Below are 23,920 nucleotides of genomic sequence, written 5' to 3'. Positions count from 1 at the left end.
TAGGGGCTCTTTAGCGTTCGGGCTGCCCCTTTGCTCCTGGCGGGCCGGGGCCCCCGCCTCTCCCCAGGCCAGCCCCTCCTCCTGCCCGCCGCCTGGGATTGGCGGGCCGGGGGCGGGCCAGGGGCGGGGCCGGGCGCCCTTCATCCCCCGTCGCTGTGCTCAGCCGGGAGCAGAGCGGACAGCGCCAGCCTGAGCGGAGCACCGTGCGTCCCCACCCGCCGGGCCAGGTACCGCTGGGAGCGCCGACCCCCAGTCCAGGGCACCGGGCGGGCAGAGCTCTACTGTGCACCCTCCCGTCCGTAGCTGGGCTCTGGGCAGCGCCTGTTACCCGTCCCGTCCCGGGCAGACACCCCAGCCTCCCGAGAGCCAGAACCCCGCGCGCTCTGGGCTCAGGTCCGGGGACTCGCCAATCAGGGGTCAGTTCTGAGCTTGAACTGGTATCCTGGGAAAGGCATTTCGCCGCCTCAGGGCCTGTCGGCAGGACCGGGAGGGACAGCAGGAGGTCAGCAGCACTCGGGGCTGGGGCCACAGGACGCCTTGTTGGGGGCTCGGGCGGTGAGCGATGGGCTTCCCGAGGCAGGGCCCACGGGGACTAGCTAGAGAGGGTCCCGGAGGGGAGCCTAAAAGGGCCCGGGAGCGGGCTCTGGAGCGCTGCCCCGACGGGCGCCTGACAGGCAAATCTGCCTGGCTGGCACACCGGGAGTCTGGGTATATTTATCCCGGCTGCGTTGGGCAGGGGCTTGAGGGCAGATCGGGCCAGGCTGCCTGAGGGGCCGTGGGGCACATGTTGGTCCCAGAGTCCGTGCCATTTGCAGCCGGGCCAGCGGGCACGGCAGGAACCGGGCGCGTGTGGCTCCCTGGCCTGAGGGCGGGGTTCTGTGTGCTCTCCTTGCTGCCTCATTCCCCGGTGGGGGTATAAGAGCTGGCGCCGCGCACGCGGGCGGAGGGAAAGGACCAAAACCGGGTTTGCAGGAGCCCGCCCCCGTTCCATTGGCCCCTTCGATTGGCCACAACGAATGCGTGCGTTTGTTTACACCCGGGGAGGGGGAGGCCAGGGGAGGGGCCTGTGGGAATCCTCCCTCTCCCCCCAGGGCGACCTGAGCGCTGAGCTCAGGTGTAAGCTCTAGGACAAGTCTGAAAGGGACTAAGTCAAAGGTCCTTGCACCTTGCACCCTGCGGGACTCCTCGACCCAGGCCCATCCTTCCTTCAGTCGCCCAGTCCTGTCCTTTCTTCCATGACTTCCTTGGGCCACTGTTCTGGAAGAGGACTTTGGACCTTCCACCCCTTCCTCTTCAGTAAACAGTTGCATGGGAGTTCAGTTCCTTCAAGAAAGGAAGAAAACTCTTCAGAGCTTCTCAGTCTGGAGCCTAGAAAGCTGAAGAGATCTGGGGACAGTTCCATTTTGAGATGGGGAAGTTCTGCACAACCATGGAAGTCTTCCTGCAGGAAGCACTAGATGTAGGAGGAATCAGGGTGGGTGAGGCCAGGCGTGGCACATCTCCAAGAGGGCTGGAATGACTGGAATCATTCCATGAGAGTCTCTGACCCTTTGGGTTGGGGACAGGGGACTGGTTCTCTGGGGAGGGGAGGGGTATATGTCTCAGAACCTCACTCTGCCTGAGCTCATAGAGGCCATGTCCTCACTGGCTTCTCAAAACACTCTTTCTTCAGTACTGGTTCTTTTGGCCCTCATCACAACCTCACCACACACACCCAGTCCAGAGCTCCAGGTGGCCAGACCATGAGAATCAGTTGCTCCTGTCCTGGTGCCTGCTGCCCCAGCAAGTAGCCAGGGAACCTTGGGCAAATAGAGAAAATGAGGCACAACAGGTCTCTGGGTAGTGTCGGGGAAGGTTTTTGAGCTAAACTAAGTGTACCCTGAAAGTCCAGGCTGGGTGTGGAAAAAACAGGCACTCATTCTAAAGGAAAGGCATGTTTTAGGGGAGTGGTTGGCTGCAAGGGAGGTACAGTTTGGTATCTGTGTGCACAGAAAGCCTGTGTGGGATGTGTATACTATGCTGTAGTAAGATAGGAGCTCTGCAGGCACATGATCTAGTTCAGACATGACCAGGGTCCAGGGGCCACTTGGAGCTGGGTTGAGATGGGTTGGGGGCTTGCCAAGGGCCTTGAACCCATTCTATTCCTTTTACAACATTTACTGAGCACCTACTATGTGCCCTGCAAACATTCAGTCTGGTGAGTGGAGGGCTGGCCTTTGACTCTGGATAAGAAGACAGATGCGGTAGTGGGGGGGTGGGGAGGACTCTAGAAGACCAGGCGGGGCTTCTGGGGGCCAAAGGGAAGGACCAGCTGCTGGGGCAGGAGGGGCTTTCCGGTCAGCGGCCTGGGGTGGCTTGGTTTTGAATTTCCGCTCTGCGGGCCACGTCCTGTACACAGCCTCTCAGCCGGCACGTCTGCACACGTGCATGACTGCTGAGAATGGGGGTCACCATCACCTCTGTGTATCTTTTCCATTGTGTGGGTAGACAGTGCTGGACTGGGGAGTGGTGAGCTTTCCAGCTGGGCCTTGACCTGCAGCCCTAGTGGGCTCAGACCCACTGTCTGGATGTCCCTGCACCTAGCTAACGGAGGCATAACCTGCTCTTGTAGGAACCTGCAGATGCTGGGCAGCCTTCTTGTGGGGTCCTCCAGGGTTCTGCCTGGCCATCCCTGAAGTGCCCACTGGGCCTGCAGCTCACTCGCCTGGGCCTCTGGGTCCCTCTTCCCTCTCACTCCTTCTGGGGTCCTCTCTGTCTTTCGTTGGCTGTCTCCCTGTCTCTCTGTCTCTTTTTCCATTTAGCTATCTCTGGCTGGTTGGCCATCACTGTCTCTCAGCTCTCTGGTTGTCTGTCTCTCTCTGTCTCCCTGTCTGAATGTGTATCCACCTTCCTCTGTGTGTGTTTTCCTGTTGGTGTACCTTTATATCCATCTGCATTTCTCTATCTCCCTGTGCCTCTCTGTCTCTTTTTCTGTCCAGATCAGTATTCATGCACTGCATGTATGTGTTTTCTGCCCTTCCTCTTTCCTTGTCCCTCTCTTCCCTCCCTCTGCCACTCTGCTTCTGCCTGACATTGAATGGTGCCTCTCCTCCAGGCCAACCTTGCCTTTAGCCCCTCCCCCCTTCCACTGGGGTCTCCAGTGAGTCCTGAGCTGCCCCAGGCCCCTGCTCCAGCTTTCCTTGGGGCCAGAAGTCCGGCTGTCCAAATATTTGGCCGCCTCCAGGGGATTCCGGGTCAGCAGGGAGGAGGATGGGCTGGCTGGCTCGGGGTCTCCCCTGCCCCTGGGGGGGCCACAGGCACGTGATGTCCTGTCCTTTGCCTTGGCTGGGCCTCCAGCTGCACGTCCCTCTCAGCGGGCTGGCAATGGGGGGAGGGGGCTGCTGCTGGCTCTGGCCCAGTCTTGACCAAGAGGTTCCAGCTGCAGCCTCCACTGGGGGAGCAAGGAGGGTCCTGGGCGGGGTGGGAGGGGAGGCCTAGGGGTCTGGGGCAAGGTCCAACTCCAAGCATCTGTTGGGTGTCTAGCAAATGTACCCTGTCACAGGAAAGTCCAACTTCCGGCCCCAGCTGGGCCCCTCAGATCCTCCTAGACACTTCCGGATGCCCAGAACACAGAAGCACAGACCCCACACACCAGGGCCAAGGAGCTAAACTATGAGCGATCGGTGTTGCCAACACATCAATGTTCTGGGTCATCTTCCTTTCCTTGGATGTGCCCTCTCCTCCATACCACCCCCCTCAGTACCAGCCAGGTGTTGACCTTGCAGTGGCCATTTGCCCAGTGTTGTTGACGATGAAGGAGTAGTGGAAGGGGTACTGGATCTACAGAGGTCAAAATCTGGAGTTGTGCATCTGGAGGAAGGGCTGGGGGTGCACAGGGCTGTAGTATTCTCCTCTGTTCAGAACACCCTTCCATATGCCCTAGCCCTAGCCCCCTGACCTCAGCAATCATCTCCTCACCAATCCCTGGGGCTGTGCCTTGAGAACATATAATTCAGACATGTCCATTGAATCTAGTTTCCTTGTTGACTGACAGCTTGTCCTGAGATGATGTTCTCCTTCTGAAGCCCGGAGAAGAAGGTGGGCAGGGAGTGCCAAGATAGGAGGGGCACCTTGTCTCAGCCAGGAGGGGACTAAGGATGGCTGAGCTGGAACTGAGAGCAGCCTTCATCCCTGAGCCTCCAGGGATAACCACAACAGACCCTCAGGCCAGACCAGCTGCCTCTCCCCTGAGATCTGGGCTGAGGCTAGGACTTCCCATGCATCAGAAGCCTGGGGACCATGGCAACAAGTTCTATGGGGTCTGTGCCTTGATCAGCACAGACGGCCAGGAAGGACTGAGGGAAGAACAGTGTGGATGCCTCCCTGTAGCCAGCCTGCCACTGCAGACCCATTTATGTCCCTGAGCATTAGGGAGGAAAGCAGGGCTCAAGTCCCTGGTGGTTCCAAGGACCTCAATCCTGGGACAGAGAGGTATGTGTCCTACAGCAGCTGATGCAAGCAGTGGGCCTGTGGTGGCCTGGATTCCTGGACCTCGAAATCTTTAATTAGCCAAACTCAACACCTGCCAAGGTGTGCCTGACAAGTTCTCACCCTGTGATGCCCGCGTGGGCGAGCGTTACCTACTGCACTATCCCTGTGGCTCCTGGCCTCTCCTAGCCCTTATCTCCCAGCAGAGCAAACAGGGCCCAGGGCAGTGGCCCAGGCCATCGATTTCCTGCCCAAGTCCATTCTGCACCCATGACCGATGCTATTCTGATGATCTGCCCAAGGTCGCAGTGACAGCCCCACACTAGAACCTGACCCCTCTCTGGAAGCCCATGGCATGGTCTGGGACAAAGGCCTTGGAGAGGATCCTCACTCTGTCCCCAGCTTTGCCAAACTTCTGGGGACCTCTGCAGGGCAGGAGGACACTGAGGTCCTGAGTGGGGAATACTCTACCCGTGGTCACACAGTAAGGCAGGGCCAGGCCAGGACTCAGACTCAGAATGTCCACTGCGGACTTTCTCAACAGTGGGTCAGATTCTGCTGGCAGATTTCCCTGAGTCCACCCTGACTCCCTGATACAAAGGAGCCTGGGAGGTGGTAGGCCTGAGGGATAGGAGCTGTCAGAAATGGGCTGCCAGCCTCAGGGAATGGCTGAGAGTCCACATGCCAGGCTAGCACTCCACTCTGGCTGCTTAGCCCTTAGCCCTGCCCTACACTGAAGTACAGACTAATTGACCTGGCCTTCAAGGCTTTGTCAGGTTTGTCTATAGCCATGGAACCTTCATTCTGCCTCATACCACACCTTAGAGCCTTTGCCCATGCTGTGCCCTCTGCTTAAAGCATTCTTTGCTATTCCACACTTTTGGGACTCCTGGAATTTCAGAAATGGCTCCATCACCTCCTCTGCCAGGAAGCCTTCCTTGATGCCTCTCTCCCCCCTTTTTTGAGTCCCAGCACTATGTGGCTCATATTTAGTTGTTGCAGGAACTATAAGGTGGGGGCTATGTTTGGGGATTTTGTCCCTTCTAGACCAGAAGCCATTTAGGGAAGGATATTCCATGTCCTCTCTGGGACCTCAAACCAGCCCAAGATCCAGCAGTGACTGGTTGTGAGTATCAGACAGGCTGTGAAGGTCTAGGCGTAGGTCCTGCTGGGGGGATGGGGAACCTGGAGACAGGAACTCGGGCACTTTGGCCATGACCATGCCATGGGCTGTGGTCTCCCTGGAGGTAGTGCTGGCTGCTAGGGAAGGATATTAAGGCAGAGAACGGTGCTTTGTCCAAGCTGCCAACTCAGCACACTCTGAGGGCCTGTCCCAGCCTGCCCAGGGTGGGAGGCCCGAAAAGGGCAACCCTAGCTGAGAGCCAGGGGGCACTCTGGAGTGACTCTGGAGATGAGGTGCTGGCATCTCCACATCCAGCTGGGATCCTTGGAGAGGTGCTGATAGTGAGGCTTAGGGCAGAGACTCATCCAGGGGAAGAGGGCACGAGAGATGTTCACATTGTCATGGACCTGAATGGACAGGGCTGGAGGTGAGATGGGTTCAGATGCCAGCATCAGAAGAAAGAGAGGCAGGCCGAGGGGGCCCGAGGGTTCCAAGTGTGGAGTCTCCAGGACCGAGGTTCCTGGGATCTGAACTCTGGTCTGGGGCTGCCTGGGGCAATGGTGGGCTGGTCCTCTAGTCAGTTCTGTGTGGCTGGTGCCTCCAGGACACTGGGGCCTGAGGCCTGAACCCAGCCTTCTGTCCCCACACATAGCCCCAAGTGCTAAGAACCCTGGTGTTCTGGGTTCTAAGCAGACCTGAGACCATCAGGATCCGGAGTGGGGATGGGGGGTTCAGGGAGGGATTCAGGATTCTCAAGCAGAGGGCTTGTCATGGCACCAAGCCTAGGGTCAGTCAGTAGAGCAGGTCACTCTTGATCTCAGAGTTGTATGTTTGAGCCCCATGTTGAGTGTAGTGATTACTTAAAATTAAAATCTTAAAAAAACAAAACAAAAAACAGGCTAGGCTGTGGCTGACCTGCATGGCAGTGCTGCCCTGTCCCTGGTCTTGACTAGGGTCTTAGCTCTCCTTCTGGCCTCTCTGGCCTTCAGGATGTCCTTATAGATCCTGGGGCACTGTGCCAGGTACCTTCTGGGCATGGGGTAGGTGGCTTCCAGCCCCAGTGATGGGTGGGGGGGCAAGGGTGGGGGGGGAGCTAGCTCCTTAGAGGCCCAGCAGAGCCATGCCCTGAGGACAGGGAAGGGAGGACTGATCCAGTGGCCTAGACTCCTCTACAGCTGCCTAAGACCCTGAGTTCCTGGCCTGGGGTTCTAGGAAATGGAGAATCTGCTCCAATGGTCCACTACTGGAGGGTGGTCACCTAAGGGGTAGGGGTATTCCCCTAGCAGGGGAAGAGAGGCTTGAAGGAGAACATGGCCCTGAGGTCATGGCTGTGTGGAGAGTGAGGCCTGTGTGGCTCAGAGAATTCGGCCCTGGGACGCTCGTTTCCTGGATGGCCCCCTGAGGGCCCTTTGCAGCCAGGCGGGCAGGGCCCAGGTGTCCAGCCACCCAGCACCGCCTCAGGCCTCCTGGCTCCGGGGGGGTAGTCTTTGCGCCTGCCGTTCCCAGCGCCAGCTCTCAGACCACAGAAGGCCCTTTGTTCTGGCTGCCAGCAGTGCCCGCCGGGCGGCTGGGAACAGGGCCCACAGCCCTCACCCTCTCCCAAGGCCTCCAGCCGTCGGGCAGTGCCATTCTAGGTTGGCTAGGAGGCCCCTGGCACACAGGGCCGGCACAGGAAACCGTCTCCCGGTGTTAATGTCAGGGAGGGGGTGTCAATCCAGGGCCCACCACCAGCGCGGGGTCTGGATTCCTGGGACTCAGCATCCTGGGGTCCAGGCACCACTGGACTCTGAACTCAGGTCATCCAGCTGATCCTCACTTTGCAGATGGAGAAACTGAGGTCCCAAGGGCTTGCCTGGACTGGTATGTGAGTGGTGGGGGGAGTGCTACGTACTGGCCAAGGTGTCCCATCAGGATGTCTTGGAGAACTCAGGTATCTGAGCTCTACTCCCCCAAAAGGTCCCAGGGAGGCAGCAGGCACAGCTGCATGTGCACATAAATCCTGAGTGAGCTTCTGGGAGGTGTGATGGGCTGTAGACTCCCCATGGGAGGCTGGGCCATGGGTCCTGGGAGAAGGGATAACCAGAGGGACCATTGCTCTGCAGACGTTCGACTTGTGTTGGTGTGAGAGTCAGTGCTCCGGGTGGCAGACCCTGACCATGGAGGCACCTCTGCAGACGGAAATGGTGGAGCTGGTGCCCAACGGCAAACACTCAGAGGGGCTGCTCCCAGTCACCACCCCCATGGCTGTCAACCAGAGGTGAGCAGAGGGACCCAGTCGTGGTCAGGGCAGGGCAGGATGCAGAGCAAGGGCCGGAGCTGAGCTGACTGCTCTGGCCTGTGCCTACAGGGTCGAAGGCCCCAGACGGAGCTGTGTTGAGGGTGAGGGCTTCCTACAGAAAAACCCCAGCAAGGAGCCACACTTCACAGACGTGAGCCGGGGGGCACAGTGGGGTGGGGGGCTTGGGAGATTTCATGCAGTAACAAAGAGCTCTGGGGCAGCGACGGGGGGTTAAGGGACAGTGAGGGGGAATATTGGGATACCCTCCATGCGTCGCTGTCTCTTCCCCCCGCCCCCATCTCACTCTGGTGCCTGCAGTTTGTGGGGAAGACTTCATTTGGGATGTCAGTGTTCAACCTCAGCAACGCCATCATGGGCAGTGGCATCCTGGGACTCGCCTATGCCATGGCCAACACGGGCATCGTCCTTTTCCTGTGAGTGCCCTCAGTGAACCCTCTAAAGACAGGAGCTCTAAACAGTCCACCAACCATGACCTCCCAGGACCCAGGCTGTGGGTGGGCTCAACCCAAACCATGGCTAAAAAAACCAGCCATGGCCAGACAAATATCCCTCATTTCCTGGTAAACCCACTGAGATTATGACACAGGCAAGCCTAACAGACCTGAATCTATACTTCTACCACCGTTTACACATGATGAACGAAGCCCCATGGCCAGGCCTTGTGTGGACACACGTGTCCTTACTTGGGAGCTCTGCCCTGCAGTCTAAATGGAAAGCATGTTTGTTCCAAGAACTCAAGGAGGTAGTGCTCAGAGGGCCCCTTCTAGGTCATGGCTTACCCTGGGTCAAACTGAGCGGTGTTCGCCCCTGCCGGGGCCAGTTGAGCTTGCATCCACACCTGTTGGGGCCTCCAGACACCTGGGTCACAGACCCACACGCCCAGGCCTCCCAGAGCTCACCACCCCTGCCAGCCAGCGAAGCCCTCAGTGGCTCCTTTTTGCCCATCTTCCCCAGGTTCCTGTTGACAGCCGTCGCCCTGCTCTCCAGCTACTCCATCCACCTGCTACTCAAGTCCTCAGGGATCGTGGGTGAGCCCCCAACCCAGCCTGGAGCAGGGGAGGGCTGGGCTGGGGAGAGCACTCCTGACTATTTTGACTCCTGTCCCCACAGGTATCCGTGCCTATGAGCAGCTAGGCTACCGTGCCTTTGGGACCCCAGGAAAGCTGGCAGCGGCCCTGGCCATCACACTGCAGAATATTGGAGGTGAGCCTGGCAGGCAGACCCAGACAGGTGGTGGGCAGGTGGGCGGGCTGAAGACTGGCTGGTTTGGCTGACCCCAGCACCTGCCTGCCTCTCTCCCCCTAGCCATGTCCAGCTACCTGTACATCATCAAGTCCGAGCTGCCCCTTGTCATACAGACCTTCCTGAACCTGGAGGAGCAAACTTCGTGAGCCCCAGGGTGGGGCGGGGCTGGGTGAGGGTAGGAGGGAGGCCTTGGTCTACCCCTCCACATGCACCACTGGCCCTGGGAACCCAGGCTGGGCTAGTGGGAGAGATGAGACAGTGCCTGCAAGTGACTGGTGGAGGGGCAGAGAGCTGCCAGCAGAGCTAACATTCAGTCTACACTCCTTTAGCACCTAGGGGAACCCCCTAGGAGGGCCAGATGGGGTGAGAGGTGGGGTGAGGCTGAGGAACCTGGGCCCCACCTGGGCCAGGACACAGCCTGTGAGAAAAGGAGGACCTGAGAGCTTCGGGCTTAGCTCTAAGCACCTGCTATTCCTGACCAGGGCTTGGGCTTTAGCGCCTGCCGCCCCCTCCCCCCCCCCCCTCCCCCCCGCCCAACCAAGAAATTAAGCCCGTGGTGTCCCAGTTGCTCATCATCAGTTTAGCCAGCACTGATGGAATCAACCATGTTTTGTGGGTGGGGACAGAGAAGACAGCCATGCCCTGCCCTTGGCCACACAGCCCAGGCAAGCAGAGGGGGTTTGAAGTTGAGAGCAGCTCTGGGAGGAGGGAAACAGCCAGGATTCTTCCCCCTGGGTCCTGGGTGCCTTTCCCAAGGAGTTGGCCTTTGGGCTTCCCTGGGAAGGAGGGTCTCCTTCCTTATCCCTTGAGTTCTCTGCACCATTGGGGGGGGGCGGGTGCAGGATGGTGCAGGATGCAGATGCCAGGAGGGACCACAAGGGGTACAGGATGTTGGAAAGTCCCTGACACCCCCATGGAAAATGCTCCACCTCCCCAGAGCCAGGGTCTTTCATCCCACCCACCTCCCTGGGCCCCTTGGGGCCACCCCCTGGGGAAGCTGGACCCAGACCTGTGTGTCTTGAGAAAAACAGCAGCAGTGACTATAGCCCTAATGGCTACCAAGCAGGAGCTGAGCTCCTTAGTTCTCCCCTCGCCTAGGCCAGTGCTGAGAGAATGTCCATTTTGCAGACTCTGAGCTATGAACAAGTATTTTTCAGGTGGCCCCGATTAGGTATGGAGGCAGGCGGCCTCACCCAAGGCTGAGTGGACTCTGATGTTGGCTCCCCACTCCTATTCCTGCAGGGACTGGTACATGAATGGGAACTACCTGGTGATCCTTGTTTCTGTCATCGTCATTCTGCCCCTGGCACTGATGCGGCAGCTTGGTGAGAGTGGCAGGGCTAGGGCCTTGGAGGGGAATGTTGGAGAAATGCCTGGGAAGGGACCCCAGTCTCACAGCCCTTCCCCCACGTTGCAGGCTACCTGGGTTACTCCAGCGGCTTCTCTCTCAGCTGCATGGTGTTCTTCCTAATTGCAGTGAGTCACTTTCCGTGCTGGTGGAGTGAGGGGACAAGTCTCTTGGGGGGCTCCTCTGTCAGGGGCAGGGGGCAGGTCTTTCTGGGAAGCCTGGGTCAGAAGGCAGCTCCTTCTGTCCTGATCTAGATGTGTTTTCATAGTGACTCCCAGGCAAGCCTTGTCTGGCCCTGATACCCCCATCTTCTCTGCAACTCAGGTCATCTACAAAAAGTTCCATGTGCCCTGCCCTCTGCCTCTCAACCTCACCAACATCACGGGCAACGTCAGCCTCATGGAGGTCACCAAGGAGGAGGCTCAGCTGCAGGCTGAAACAGAGGCTGCAGCCTTCTGCACCCCGAGTTACTTCACACTCAACTCACAGGTTCCAACAGGCCGGGGCAGGGGCTATGGGCCGGGTGAGAGTGAAGGGCTGCCCTGATGCAGTCACCATGTCTATCTAGACAGCATATACCATCCCCATCATGGCCTTCGCCTTCGTCTGCCATCCCGAGGTGCTGCCCATCTATACGGAGCTCAAGGAGTAGGTGTCTATGGTTGCAAGGGGGGTGGCTGCCTTAAACTGGTTTGGGGAGAAGGAACGTGGTCCTGATAGGGTGGGGGCAGGGCGGGGTGGGGAGTGACAGGAGCCAAGTCACTTTATCAAAGATCTCCATGGCTTCCATGAGGGGCGACTGGGGGCAAGGAGGAGACGTCCTCAGCTGCCAAATGGTGAGGGTGTGGTGCCAGAGAGGCCCCAGGGCATACGGGGATCTCCGGTGTGGCCCAGCTTGGCACCCATCCCCTCCCCTGCTTCCCCAAAGCCCCTCCAAGAGGAAGATGCAGCACATCTCCAACCTGTCCATCGCCGTCATGTATGTCATGTACTTCCTGGCTGCCCTCTTCGGCTACCTCACCTTCTACGGTATGGCTGGACCGTGGGGGCAGAGGCAGAGGCCAGGCTGGGGGGCAAGGGGCTGGCCAGTGGCCATGGCACCCTGCATACTGGAGGTGCTAAGTAGGTGCGTGATGCCTAACTGTGCCCTACAGCTGTGGAGGTGAGTCTGTTGCCACTTCCCACAGTGTCAGGGTCAACCCAGGCTCAGAGCCCGTCCCCCTCCCTGGGCCACCTGCTGACCATCCTCCCTGCCTGCCACAGACGGGGTGGAGTCAGAGCTACTGCACACCTACAGCAAGGTGGACCCATTTGATGTGCTGATCCTCTGTGTGCGTGTGGCCGTGCTGACGGCAGTCACACTCACAGTGCCAATCGTTCTGTTTCCGGTGAGCCGGTGGGCAGGTGGACCGATGCAGGGTGGGACTTATGGAGCTGACAGACTGGTGACTCTTCCCACCCCCATCCCCCAGGTGCGCCGTGCCATCCAGCAGATGCTGTTTAAGAACCAGGAGTTCAGCTGGCTGCGGCACATACTCATTGCCATCGGCCTGCTCACTTGTATCAACTTGCTGGTTATCTTCGCTCCCAACATCCTGGGCATCTTCGGGGTCATTGGTGAGGGTCTGGCCCAGCTGTGTATAGAGGCAGGGCATTGGCCAGAGATTTTCCTATCTAAATCCTGGCAGATTCCTGAGATCATACCCTACCTTTAGTGACAGCTGCTGGCCATGTGCACAACTTGGCTTCCTGTCTGAGATTTTTGTCCTGAAGGCTATTCTAATCCCTTCTGAGGGCTCAAAACCAGAGTCTGTTCCCCCTTGCTGAGGGATGGGGTGGAGCCCAGATGCCAGGGACCTCCACAAAGGGTCTCATTGGGTCTTGTCCCCATTTCACATATGAGGAAACTGAAGTCCGTAGTGATTAAGGGAGTAGCAGAGCCATACGGCTGGTAAGTGGGGGGCCTTGATTTAGCTCTAGGATCATGGAACTATAGGTTCAGTGCTCTGTCCACTGTCTCATCCCAGTTGTGGCTCTAAGGTAGAAAATCAGACAATTCTGAGACATCTTTGGAGTGACCCAACTCACAAGACTGACTCCTCAGCCCAACTCTGCAGGGACCAAAACACAGACCTGGGGGCTGATTGTCATGGATATCATAGACATGACTATAGGTTCTCTGTGGCCAAAATCTGACTCAAAATGATTTAAGCAAAGAGGAAGGTATTGGCTTAAATAATGGAAAAGCCTTCAGGAATAGCTATATCTAGGAGCCCGATATCTTCAAGGCTTTGTCTTTATCTTTTGGCTTACCTTTCCTTTTTGCTAGCTTCATTCACTGACAGATTCTTCTACTGCCAACAGTACTAGCTTTCCATCCAGTTGGACAGAGAATGGGGGGCAGGGGGACTGGTGGGCTCTCCGGAATCAGGCAGAGCTCTCAAGTAGAGTCTCAAGATGAGACTTCCCCAGCAAGGAATCTCTGACCTCACTGAAGGGTTCACCCCTGGACCTTAGCCAATAGCTGGATATATCTCATTCTTTGCAGGTGCCACATCTGCCCCATGCCTCATCTTCATCTTCCCTGCCATCTTCTACTTTCGCATCATACCCACCGAGAAGGAACCTGCAAAGTCTACCCCCAAAATCTTGGTGCGAGGATCCTGGAGGTTGGTGGGCTGGTGTGGGGCTGAGGGAGCTGCCCTGACCTCACACCTGACTCTTGACTCCCTGACCCCATAGGCCCTTTGTTTTGCTGTGCTTGGCCTTTTGCTGATGACCATGAGCTTGAGCTTCATCATCATTGATTGGGTGTCAGGGACCGGCCGGCATGGAGGAAGCCACTAGGAAGACCCCCAGCCTGTTCTGTCTACTCGTCCAAGTACCCCTGCCCAGAGTCTTCAGCCCCTGCTCCCATCCAGTGGCCAGTCAGCGGGGAGAAGAAAGACGTGGTTAACACTATGGCGTTTGTCCCCTGCCTCACGTCTTCTCTGTGGAAGGTTTTTGTTACAGCCAGGACCAAGGCCCTTGGACCACTACCTTGCTGGGCTCCCGGGCTACAGGGGCTTCCGGAGTTGGGAGCAGGGTGGGGCTGTGCCCTTGCTCCCGTCCTGTTGCCTCAGATCCCACTCAGGCCCCTGCCCTCCTTGCACAGATGCAAACACTGAGGTCCAACAGCTGCCTACACAGTCTGTAGGGCACACAGAGTTGGAGCCCAAGCCTGCAGCCATCTCCCTACCTTGCTGCTGGACCTTGGTCTGCACTCTGGGGCCTCACCTCCCTCAAAGCACTTGCCTTCCCCCACTTCTGTCCCAGAGGCCCCTTTCAGTCACTTGGACTCAAGCGCTTGGATACTCTCGTCTCCTTCTCCCATCCCCACCACCAGAAGCAGACCACCCCCCATACCTGAAGCCATCAGGTTCTTTTAAATGTGAGGCTGGTGTGGGCACCCCCAGGGACCTGCCCCTTCACCAGTCCTGGGGAGGCTGGGACTCCCCCCACCCCAAGTCTGGGCCATAGCTCACATTCCATTTCTGGGAGAAGAAAGAGGCTGGGGCCCAGAGCGTCTCTGCCCCTGGGAGCCAAAGACCCCAGGGGCTGATCCGGGGTAGGAGTGGAGAGGCTGTCAGCTCCCTTTTATAAATATTATACATAATACCAGCTATGTTGTGTATTCTTGTTCCCCATGGTCCCTGAGCTCCTGGCAAGTGGGTAGAAGTCGGGATATGGATGGAAACGGGAGCCTCTCCTGCCCCCTTCCCTGGGATGAGGGTGAGGATAGGGCCCCTTCCAAACCAGCCAGTGGCATGCTCAGGCCCAGCTCTGGACCTGGGCCAGGCTCAGCACAGACCTGCTTTCTCACGGGGTGAGGTGGGGAGGAATTAATGAGGCCCCAGGAAATGGGACAGAGAGAGGCTCCGGAAGGAGGCAACGTGAGGTGCATCCCCAGTAGCTCCAGGGAGGGTCTGAGCAAGGGGGCAGCTGAGCCCTGCAGAAACCCTGCTGAAGGGCCCCCTGCCCTCCCTGGCTGCCATGTCAATCCTCTGCTAATGCCTTGAGTCTGAGGACAAAAATCCAGGAATTCTGTGAGTTGTCAGGCTGATCTTCTATTAATGGTAAAACCCACTGTGAATAAAGGTGGGTTAATGAGTTCCCGTGTTTGGAGCCCTGAGTTTTGAGTAGGGGGTCCAAGGCAGGGCAGGACTGGCCAAAAGATGCAGGGTAGTCCCAAGTGCCCTGGCCCCGATGAAACTAGGAAGCTGCTCATTTCCTGGGGCAGGCCTCAACCAGCTGGTACCCAGCAAGACGGAGCCGCCTGGGCCTTGGCACCAAACCCTCATTAGGAGAGACCCTGCACCCGGCTAGGCCGCCAGGGAAAGGGCAACAGGAAAAATCCAGTTTGAACTGGCGAGGCAGCTGCCAGCTTGGGAAACCCCTCAAGAAAGAATTTCCTCAAGCTGGTGGCTGGTAGGCCCATGGCTGTGCCAACTGATCAGAGGGGGGCTTCCTGAGTCTAGTTCCCTTCAGCCCCAGGCACCTGACTCCAGCCTGGGGACTTACCCAGGAGCCCTGCAGCCCCAGAAAAGAGCTGGACACTGGCCGAGAGGTGGCTGCAGCCCAGAGTGTCCTGATGTGAGGGGCTGCCCTCTGGGGGTCTCTGGCTTCCTCCTCATCAGATTAGGTCATAGCCCTGCATGGAGCCTTTGGCTCCTAGAGAGTGGGAGGCAGTGGAGGACAGGGTCCATACTGCTGAGAGACCTTGGGGGTCTTTTCTCATACTCTGTCCAAAGAAGGCTGCAGGTCAGAGCAGCAGCAAGACTGCCTGGATTCCCTAAAAACCCCAGGCCTGGCTTTAGACCTCTCAGACCAAGAGGATGTGTTGACAGTAGGTCCACCTGCTTCACATACACACACACACACACACACACACTCACGCATGTGTGCGCACACACACACGGGGTGGAGGAAGGACTCTGGCCCCCGAGAGGTCTTCTGTGGCTGCTCAGCAAGGTCTCCTCTAACATGGACCATGAGCAGCATTCTCTAGGGGGGAAGGGGCAGGCAATGTGGCCGCTAGACTATACCAAGTGTCCACATGACTGTTTGAAAATGAATATCTCTTGTTCCTGGCTGTCAAGGTCCAGCACTCAGCCTCCATAAGGATGGGTCTGCAGGCCCTTGGTCATAGTCATTTTTGTATGTTTTGAAGAATTTCCTAGGTCTTTTTTTTCCTTCTTTCTTGCTTTTTAAAATTTGCTCTGTTTGGAAATGAACAAGTGAAAGCAGCCAGAAACTCCAGCACAAAGGTCTTCTATATTTATTTTCACTGCTTTTCTTATGACCACTTGTAACAGCAAGACAAGATGATATAGACCAGGTAAAGGGGCCAAAGTCAGCCTTGGTCTCTTCTGACCAGCAGCTTCCCCCTGCCCACACCCTCCTCACCTGTGTGCACATGTGTACATTCACCTATTGATGGAAGAGGAATTCACTCATTCAACGAATATTTATCAAGATTTCCCATGTGCTAGGCATCCTTCCAGCACCTGTACACACAGCAGTAAACAAAGTGAAGGCCCTTGCCTTCCTTGAGCTTACATTCTAGGTGTGGGACTGAATTCAGACCAGAAACATGAAACATAATTAGTAAGTTACATTATTTGTTAGAAGATGGTCATACCATAGGTACTAAAATGGCAAGGTAGGAGCAATAGAGAACAGGGGGTCTGGAGGTGGGTCAAGGTGGCCTTCACTGAGAAAAATATGCTTTTCAGAGATTTGGAGAGGGAGGAAGTCATGTGGATGCCTGCAGGGAACATTCCAGCCAGAGGGATCAGCTGGTGCAAAGTTCAGAAGCAGAACATACCTGTGAGAGGAGCAACCAGGAAGTCGTTGTGGCTGCTGTTGAGTGAGGCAGTAGAGGGAAGGAGGGACAAGTGGGGGCTTTTGAGGGGGGAAGATGTGGGGCCTTGCCAGCCCCCATAAGGGCTTTGGATTTTTCTCGGGGAAAGGTGAGACCCAATGCCAATTCTTGAACAGAGAAGGGGGCAGGATCTGATTCAGCAGCAACTCTGGATTATTCCAGCTGCTACATGGAGCTTAGACTCTGGGGTGTGGGATGGGGAGCCAAGGGTGACAATGACACACAGGCTATTGCAATTTCAGACAGACATGTCAGGTAGCTCAGCCCAGGTAGTGGCACAGTTGGGGAGAGATGCTGGACATGTGCTGGAGGTAAAGGCAGCAAAGTTCCCTGATTATTTGGACATGGGGGTGGAGTGGGGCAGAAACAAGTCTAGGGTGACTCCAAGGCTGTCTAGGGTCCAAACTGCCACTGCATCCACTGAAGGAGGCAGTTCTTGGGAGGGAGATCAGTTTTGCCCATGAAAAGTCTTAAAAATCGACTAGATATCAAAGTGGGGATGCCAAGTCGGCCACTGGGTATGTGACTCAAGTTCAGTAGAGTGGCCAGAACTGGACCCAGAGTCTGGGAGGCAAAGCCAGTGGACAGTAGTTAAGGTCAGGGGCCTGGATGAGATGAGGGTGGTGAGTGAAGACCGAAGGGCAGCAGTCAGGATGGAGCCCTGGAACACTCCTATTAGGAGATAGGAGAGCCAAGGTGGAATCAGAGAAAGAGCTAAGCAGGGGAGCCAGGAGGAAACAAAGGGGGAAGAGGGCATGTGGGAGCCAGACGGGGGTCAAATGCTCAAGGAGGTGAGCATGGAGCTTCAGCTGGGTTCGGCAATGTGTGGGTCACGGCTGTTTTGTGGAAGGAAGGGCAAGCCTGACTGGAGTGGGTAGAGGAGGAAGAGGTAGGACTGGTAAAACTATAATGTTTTTGTTTTGTTTTTGAGAGAGAGAGAGAGGGAGAGGGAGAATGAGTGGGGGAGGGGCGGGGAGAGGGGGACAAAGGATCCAAAGCAGGATCTCTGCTGACAGGCTGACAGCAACAAGGCTGATGTGGGGCTCCAACTCATGAACCCTGAGATCATGACCTGAGCTGAAGTTGGGCACTTAGACTGAACCACCCAGGCGCCCCAGGACTGGTAAGACTACAGACTGGTAAGATCTGTGTGAAGTGAGGGGAGCAGGGCCAACAGAGGCTTTTAGGAAGACTGAGAAGAAGGTACTGAGGAGGAGAGATTGGACCATGGGTGGGAGGTTGGTGAAGGCCAGGGCTCTAGAGATAGTGGGCTAGAAGACAGTAGCTGGAGGTTGGACAGCTGGCATCAGGGTATACAGGGTGGACACTGCCTGGCCTGGCCAAGCCCTGGTAGCCAGGGACATGAAGGAGCACATGGAGGGACCCAGAGGACTCATCCAGATGTCTGCCTTGATCTCAGTTTAAAGTCATCCAGCAACTGGGGCGCCTGGGTGGCGCAGTCGGTTAAGCGTCCGACTTCAGCCAGGTCACGATCTCGCAGTCCGTGAGTTCGAGCCCCGCGTCAGGCTCTGGGCTGATGGCTCGGAGCCTGGAGCCTGTTTCCGATTCTGTGTCTCCCTCTCTCTCTGCCCCTCCCCCGTTCATGCTCTGCCTCTCTCTGTCCCAAAACTAAATTAAAAAAAAAAAAAATTAAAAAAAAAAAAAAAAGTCATCCAGCAACTGATTTTCAAACAACTTGGAACAGGAATAATTGACTGGAAGTTACTTAGAAAGTGCAGCCCTGGAAGAAATCTAAAAGAATAAAACTGCTTTCAAAACCACATAAGGCTGCAAACCTGCCCTGCCACGCACAGCAGGACCTGGACAGTATTAGACTGCAGCTTGATCCCCCATACCTCCACCCCCAACCCGAGTTCTGCAGAAAGCGGCCTCTGCTGTCCCCTGGCGGCCAATGGTGGGAGTCTGGGCTGTGCTGTGACCCGCCAGACACCTTGTAGGGCTGGGTGGCTGGAATGGTCAGCTATGGCAGTGCAGCCAGGCCCTGAGGCTCCAAGGCAGTCCAAAAAGTCCTCCAGCCTGGTGTGTGGGAGGAAGGCAGGCAGGAAGGCTCCAGGCGGGACGTGAAGGGAAAGGTGGTCAAAAAGGGGCCAGGACCTCAACGTTTGGCATCCTGGGTAGGTGAGCGAGGAGCTGCCAGTCCCACACGTGGCCAGGTCCTCAGAAGGCCAGACAGGGACCTCTACAGGGTTGCCTGATCTGGAAGGAAGGAAGGGGCTGAACTCCTAGAGCCACTCTTGACCTAGCCTTCTGAGACCCCCTCCCCACATGCCCGAACCCCTCTCCTTATCCTGACCAAGTCCACCCTGGGGTCAAACACAACCGTCCCCAGGCTGGGCACGAGGGAAAGACACGGGGCCATCCGACCCCGAGGAAGCCAGGAAGTGGCTGCCCGGGATGGTCCCCCAAATTGGCGCCTGATCTCCGCTGTGAATTTGGGGAGGCGGGAGAGCATCCTGGAACAGAGGGTGGGAAGGTGCCACGACCAGAGGGAGTAGAAGGCGGCTGTTAGGGCACGTCCTGGGGATGGTCCGAGAGAACGGTCTTCCTCTGTGGCTGGGAAGGCCAGGCAGGCGGGGATCAGGCGAGGGCCACGGGCGCTCCAAGTGGCAGGCAGATGGGCGGAGGCCGGGGCCAGGGTCGGAGACTAAACAAGGCGAGAAAGCAAGCCTGGTGGGGATAACCTCGAGTGGCAGCCGGAGGACAGCAGCAGCAGGAGAAGCAAAGGCTGCGCGAAGGCGGAGGAAGTGCTGGGTCGGCCTCGGCTCCCGCGCTGCGCCTGAGGCACGCCAGAGGGCGCCGCTGCCCCGCGAAACCTTGCCGGGCCTCCGGCGGCCACAGAAGTCCAGCACTCCCGCCTAGAGAGGACCCGGAAGAGGCGGGGCGCGAGCTCAGAGGCCGCTTCCGGCTTTAGCCCGGCCTGGAGGGCGGAGGGCGCTGGGGCGGGGCGTGGGTCCGAGAACTTGAGGAGCCGGGTTAAGAAATGGGGAGGTGTGAGGGGGCTGCGCTGCGCGGGGTGGCGGACGGTGGCCGGAGGCCGCGGGGGGCGGGACAGGCGCTGGTCTGCGAGGCTGCACCCTCGCGGCTCTCTGCCCTGTGCCTGAGCTCTGGGCCTTTCCCGTTGTGAAATACAGTCCTGGGGCTCCTGGGGAGCCTTAGCGCTGAGCAAGCCCTGGGGGCAGGGCATAGAGTGCTTCGAGCCGTGGAGAGATGCGAAGGGAACTCCAGCAGGGGAAGTGGGGAGTGCTTTCCCCCACAAAGGTGGGAATGCAGGTGTGGGGCGCGAAGAATCTTTTAAACTAATATTCTTTAAATGTCTATTTGGAGGAGAGGCCAAGTCTGTGGAGAAGGCTGAAAGGGGACCAACCAGCCCAAACTTGCTAGAAGAAACAGTTCAGCCCAGGTATACATACACCCCACTCCATGTCCCCGGAGCTACCTTCTAGGCGACAAGGGACAACCGTGTCTCCTTCAGCTTTCCTCCATCACCTTAACCTTCTGCACCATATAGTGGTCCCCCTCTGTCTCCCTCCCTTCTCCCTTCTCCACAGGGGCATTACTCCTCATAACTGCCAAAGGGAACTTTAAAATAGCAGGTCATGTCACCCTCCCTTAAAAACCCGCTAGTTGTGGGGTGTCTGGGTGGCTCAGTCGGTTAAGCATTTAACTTAGGCTCAGGGTGTGATCTCATGGTTTGTGAGTTTGAGCCCCACATCAAGCTCTACACTGACAGTGGGGAGATTGCCTCTCTCTCCCTCTTTCTCTGCTCCTGCCCTGCTCGCGTGATCTCTCTCTCAAATTAATTAATTAAAAAAAAAACAACAACAACCACCCTAGCTGTTAAACAAAACAAAACGTTAGTTGTTTCCATCACAATTAAATTTGGAATAAAATCTAAACTCGGCCCTGATGATCTGGCCCCTGCTACCACCCCCTGGTGCTAGCCCACAGCCTGGACATCTGACATCCCATGGTGGCCTAGAACCTTTGCTCTGGCTGATAGCATCCTAAAAACTTTTTTCCAGCAGCCTGAAGCAGGCCCCAGCCAGGCTCATTCCTCTGCGTAGTTAGCTTCAGTAGTAGCATCTGCTCCATGCAGTGTAGCAAAGCAATGTCCCCTACTCCCAGGAATCAGTGGCCAGCATCCCTCCCAGGACAAGTCCCCTTTCTCTTGCCCCTCTACTCCCAGTTACCATCGGCAGGAAGCCCCTGAGCCCAGGTGGCTGGGCCTTGGAGGCACCTCATGGGCTGCTTGCTTTTGCATCACCTTCATTAGGCTGTTTTTGCTCCTTCATTAAATTAAATTCCAGGAAGCATTGCTAATGAAGGCCCTAACAAGTCGCGGGAGAGGCTACCAGCCCCAGCCTTTGGACAGCATGACACGGAGGGCTGCAACAAGGTGAACAGAAGAGTGGCTCCTGGGGATAGGCTGATTATCATTTCCCAGGCCCTCTGAGGACCCTGGGTTTCTTGGGGAGCTGGCCTTTAGAGGCTGTGTATGTGGCACACACAGTAGCGAGTTGGACCATGAGCTCTTCAAGGGGAAGGAGAGGGGCTGAGCTCAGACTTGACCACCAAGCCCCAAGGGCTCCCTGGACAGTTCTCCCCTACTCAGTAGCAGCTTGAGTGCCAGGACCAGTTGTATTTGCAAGGCCAGGCATGGGTCACTGGCCTAGAGATGCTGATGCCTGCTGCAGGCTCAGATGTACCCTTACCTCAGCATCTCTTAGGGACTTGGGAACTCCTTGACTGCCCTACTCAGTGAAGCCCTATGGCAGTCTTCTCTCACATCACAATATGTACCTCTTGCTCTTGCTATTCTGGCCAAGCTGACCTCCTTTCTGTTCTAGGAACACCCTGTGTCTTTCTACCCCAGGGTCTTTGCACTTGCTATTACCTCCACCTATTACTCTTTGGCTTATCACACTGTTGGTCTCTTATCATTTGAAGATCTTCTCAGACTGTTACTCCTGTGTACACTCCCAGTGGCTCTCTTGTCACCCTGTTGATTTCCTCTGAAACTGTTTCTGTTTCCCTGTTTACTTGTTTGGCATGTGCTCCTGAAGGGCAGGGTCCCAGCTGCCTCTCTCTCCCTAGGGTTCTCAGCACAGTGGCACAGTAGACAATGGTTGAGTAGATGACTCATCTTCTCAGACCCTCCTGTCCCCATGTCAGGTGGAGCCCCCTACCCCATCCAGAAACTTCTGGCCTGGGTTCTTCATGCCAAAGCCAATTATCTTTGAAGGAGGCAGATGACCAGGAAGGGGGGCCCTGGACTCCAAGACCTCCCAGGCTTGGAACTGTTTCTCTGGAGGGAAGAGAAGCCTGGGAAGAGAGGTTTGAAAGGAAGGGGCAGAGAGGGAAGGGTACCTGACTCCAATCTCAAAACTGCTTCTGGGCTAAGAAGCAGGAAGGGGGAAGTGCAGGGGATGTACCCAGGAGGTGGAGCCTGGCTCAGGGCTGCAGGGAGGGAGCCAGCTCTGGCCACTGAGATCTACAAGCAGAAGCTGCTGAAGCCCTATCTGCAAGGCCTGTGATTTGGTGATCAGAGTTGCTGGGGACTGCCACCTGGGAGCTATGGAAGTGGGGTGGTCAGGACCCTGGACTTTGGGTATCCCTGTAGGGTCCTGCCTGTTCCTGGACTCTGAATGAGGGCAGACACACCTACCCCGAAACTGTCTTTGAGGAAGTACTCATAGCTTCCCCTTCCTGGAGCCTCTGGGCTGGGGTGTCATGGCCCACTGAGGGGGTCTCCATTCCTCACCCTGCTCAGCCTGGTGCATGGTAGGAACTCAGTACAAGCTGCACCTGCTCTGTGGAGTGTGGTGAGCCCCAGGGCTATTCTAGCTGTCAGAGTGAGCAAGGGAGTTGAGTGAGCCGGCAGCTGCCACTTCTCCATTCTGGCCAGAGTGCTGTCCTCAGTTCTGCTGGCTGTCATTTCACTGTCTTTATGGTCTAGTCCAGGTGGTGCTGGACCAGTGTAAACAGAGACAAGTCCTGCTTCCTTTGGGGCCCATGAGGCCCTGGCTAGGCAGCTATCCTCTGCTCCCAAAATGACATCTCTCAAAAGGACTCCTGGGTTCCCAAACGGGAGGGAAGCAAGCTGTCCGTGTTGTCTCTGGATGACCATGGATGGGTCCCAGCCCCTTCTGATTCTCAATTGCCTCAGCTGTAAAGCAATGGGGTTTCTCCAGCTCTGACCCTTGATTTTCTCCCTGGCCCCTCCCCAAACCTGGTCTCACAGTTTCACCTCCAGATTCCCTGTTCCTGCCACATTCTTCCTCAGCTCTCTCCTCCCTCTACCACTCCCCACATCACTTCCACTAAGAAGCCTCCTTCCCAGGCACAATTAGTTCCTGCCTTCTCTGCACATACAATAATGGCAAATACTGTTATAGTGGCAGCAGGATTAGTTGTTTACAGCTTTCCCAGTTCCAGGAGGTTGGGGGGGGGGGGAAGGGGGAGAACCCCTGGAAAGGTTGGGGGAGAGTTTGTGTGATTCATTCATTTCATTTGATAGATATTTACCTGTACCCTCAAGGATTATTCTGGGCCTGGAAACAGAGACCCAGATGGAAGAGACTCACCAGCAAGACAGTGGGATCTGGGCCTGGGGTGGGGAAAGCTCCAGGACAGTGGAGTCCTAGAGGCCCAGCTCACAGCCATGGAATGAGAGATAGGGAGGAAGAATGAGTGGAGAGGGATCAAGGGGAGGAGCAAGAGGATGGAGTGAACAAGGTCAGTCACATGGCTTGAGCGTGGATGTGTTAAGTGGGGGGAGATCAGGTGGACCTTGGGTGGGGACAGGGCCTTGCAGAGATTACTATCATAGGACTCACCCCTACTTAGAGTTTTCCATGTGCCACTCACATGGAAACATTTTACATTTTACTTTCATTTCCTCCCTTAGTCCTGACCTTAGCCACTGCAGTGGGTTGATGTTACTGTTAGGCTCATTTACTGATAAGAAAATGGAGGCAGAGGGAGTTTCTGGTATTTCTCCAAAGTAATATGCAGCTAGTAAGTTTGTAGACTGCTCCTCAGAGTTCTTGCTGTCAGTTGCCCCTCTACCACGTCTACTTCCTACACAATCCAAACCAGAATGTCTGGGTTTTATCCTCAGGGCACTGTGGAGCCACAGAAGGTTTATGAGCAAGAGAGTGATGTGATTTCTTTCAGCAGGATCCCTTGGCTGCCATGTAGAGGATGGATTGTAGAGGAAAGATGAGAGCCAGGGAGGAGGCTGGAGGCCCATGAGAAGAGACAGAGAACAGAGACACATGTGAGGTGGGGGTTGAGGAGGGGAAGAAACTGACAGGGTGTAGGGGTGGAAGGGGGGGGGCTTGCTCTGGCTGGTGAGAGACCACAAAGTGGAGAGACCAGGAGCAGGGGCCACTGGAGGTGCCTAAAGTGTCTAGGGGAGGTTTCAGAGCAGTGATGGACATGGGGCTGGTGATTAGGGGAGAAGCTGGGCTGGAGATGACAGAATAGGATTCA

General features: G+C 56.6%; 1 protein-coding gene and 1 long non-coding RNA gene across 4 annotated transcripts; both read left to right on the top strand.

The window, feature by feature from the left end:
• The first annotated feature begins 111 nt into the window (after positions 1-111).
• On the top strand, positions 112-14,142 carry SLC38A3 (solute carrier family 38 member 3). Of its 2 annotated transcripts, none has more exons than XM_058726854.1 (16): positions 112-227; positions 7,693-7,847; positions 7,938-8,019; positions 8,187-8,302; positions 8,844-8,917; positions 9,000-9,092; positions 9,195-9,276; positions 10,377-10,459; positions 10,552-10,610; positions 10,807-10,971; positions 11,051-11,130; positions 11,411-11,511; positions 11,746-11,870; positions 11,955-12,099; positions 13,031-13,134; positions 13,225-14,142. In XM_058726854.1, the coding sequence occupies exons 2-16, from the start codon at positions 7,747-7,749 to the stop codon at positions 13,327-13,329; spliced, it is 1,515 nt and encodes a 504-aa protein (XP_058582837.1). In that variant the 5' UTR covers positions 112-227; positions 7,693-7,746; the 3' UTR covers positions 13,330-14,142. The 2 variants fall into 2 exon arrangements, with proteins under 2 accessions (XP_058582837.1, XP_058582838.1); XM_058726855.1 differs by lacking the exon at positions 112-227 and adding an exon at positions 7,428-7,450.
• A 5,145-nt stretch (positions 14,143-19,287) lies between these two features.
• Positions 19,288-23,733, top strand: LOC131510135 (uncharacterized). Of its 2 annotated transcripts, XR_009260914.1 has the most exons (4): positions 19,288-19,414; positions 19,751-19,826; positions 20,734-20,822; positions 22,944-23,733. It is a non-coding gene; the product is annotated as an uncharacterized LOC131510135 (long non-coding RNA). The 2 variants fall into 2 exon arrangements; XR_009260912.1 differs by lacking the exon at positions 19,288-19,414 and having other exon boundaries at positions 19,425-19,826.
• Positions 23,734-23,920: the final 187 nt, after the last annotated feature.

This window comes from Neofelis nebulosa, chromosome 4 (genome assembly GCF_028018385.1).
Source record: "Neofelis nebulosa isolate mNeoNeb1 chromosome 4, mNeoNeb1.pri, whole genome shotgun sequence".
NCBI classification, from domain to species: domain Eukaryota; kingdom Metazoa; phylum Chordata; class Mammalia; order Carnivora; family Felidae; genus Neofelis; species Neofelis nebulosa.
The sequence above is the reverse complement of the archived record's forward strand: the minus strand, read 5'-3'. Positions and strand labels throughout refer to the sequence as shown.

Bases quoted from the DNA above. Each gene is read 5' to 3' on its own strand.
- SLC38A3 (XM_058726854.1), top strand. From the start codon at position 7,747: ATGGAGGCACCTCTGCAGACGGAAATGGTGGAGCTGGTGCCCAACGGC. The intron at 9,277-10,376 runs GTGAGCCCCAGG...CTATTCCTGCAG, and splicing joins AACCTGGAGGAGCAAACTTC to GGACTGGTACATGAATGGGA. The intron at 10,460-10,551 runs GTGAGAGTGGCA...CCCACGTTGCAG, and splicing joins GGCACTGATGCGGCAGCTTG to GCTACCTGGGTTACTCCAGC.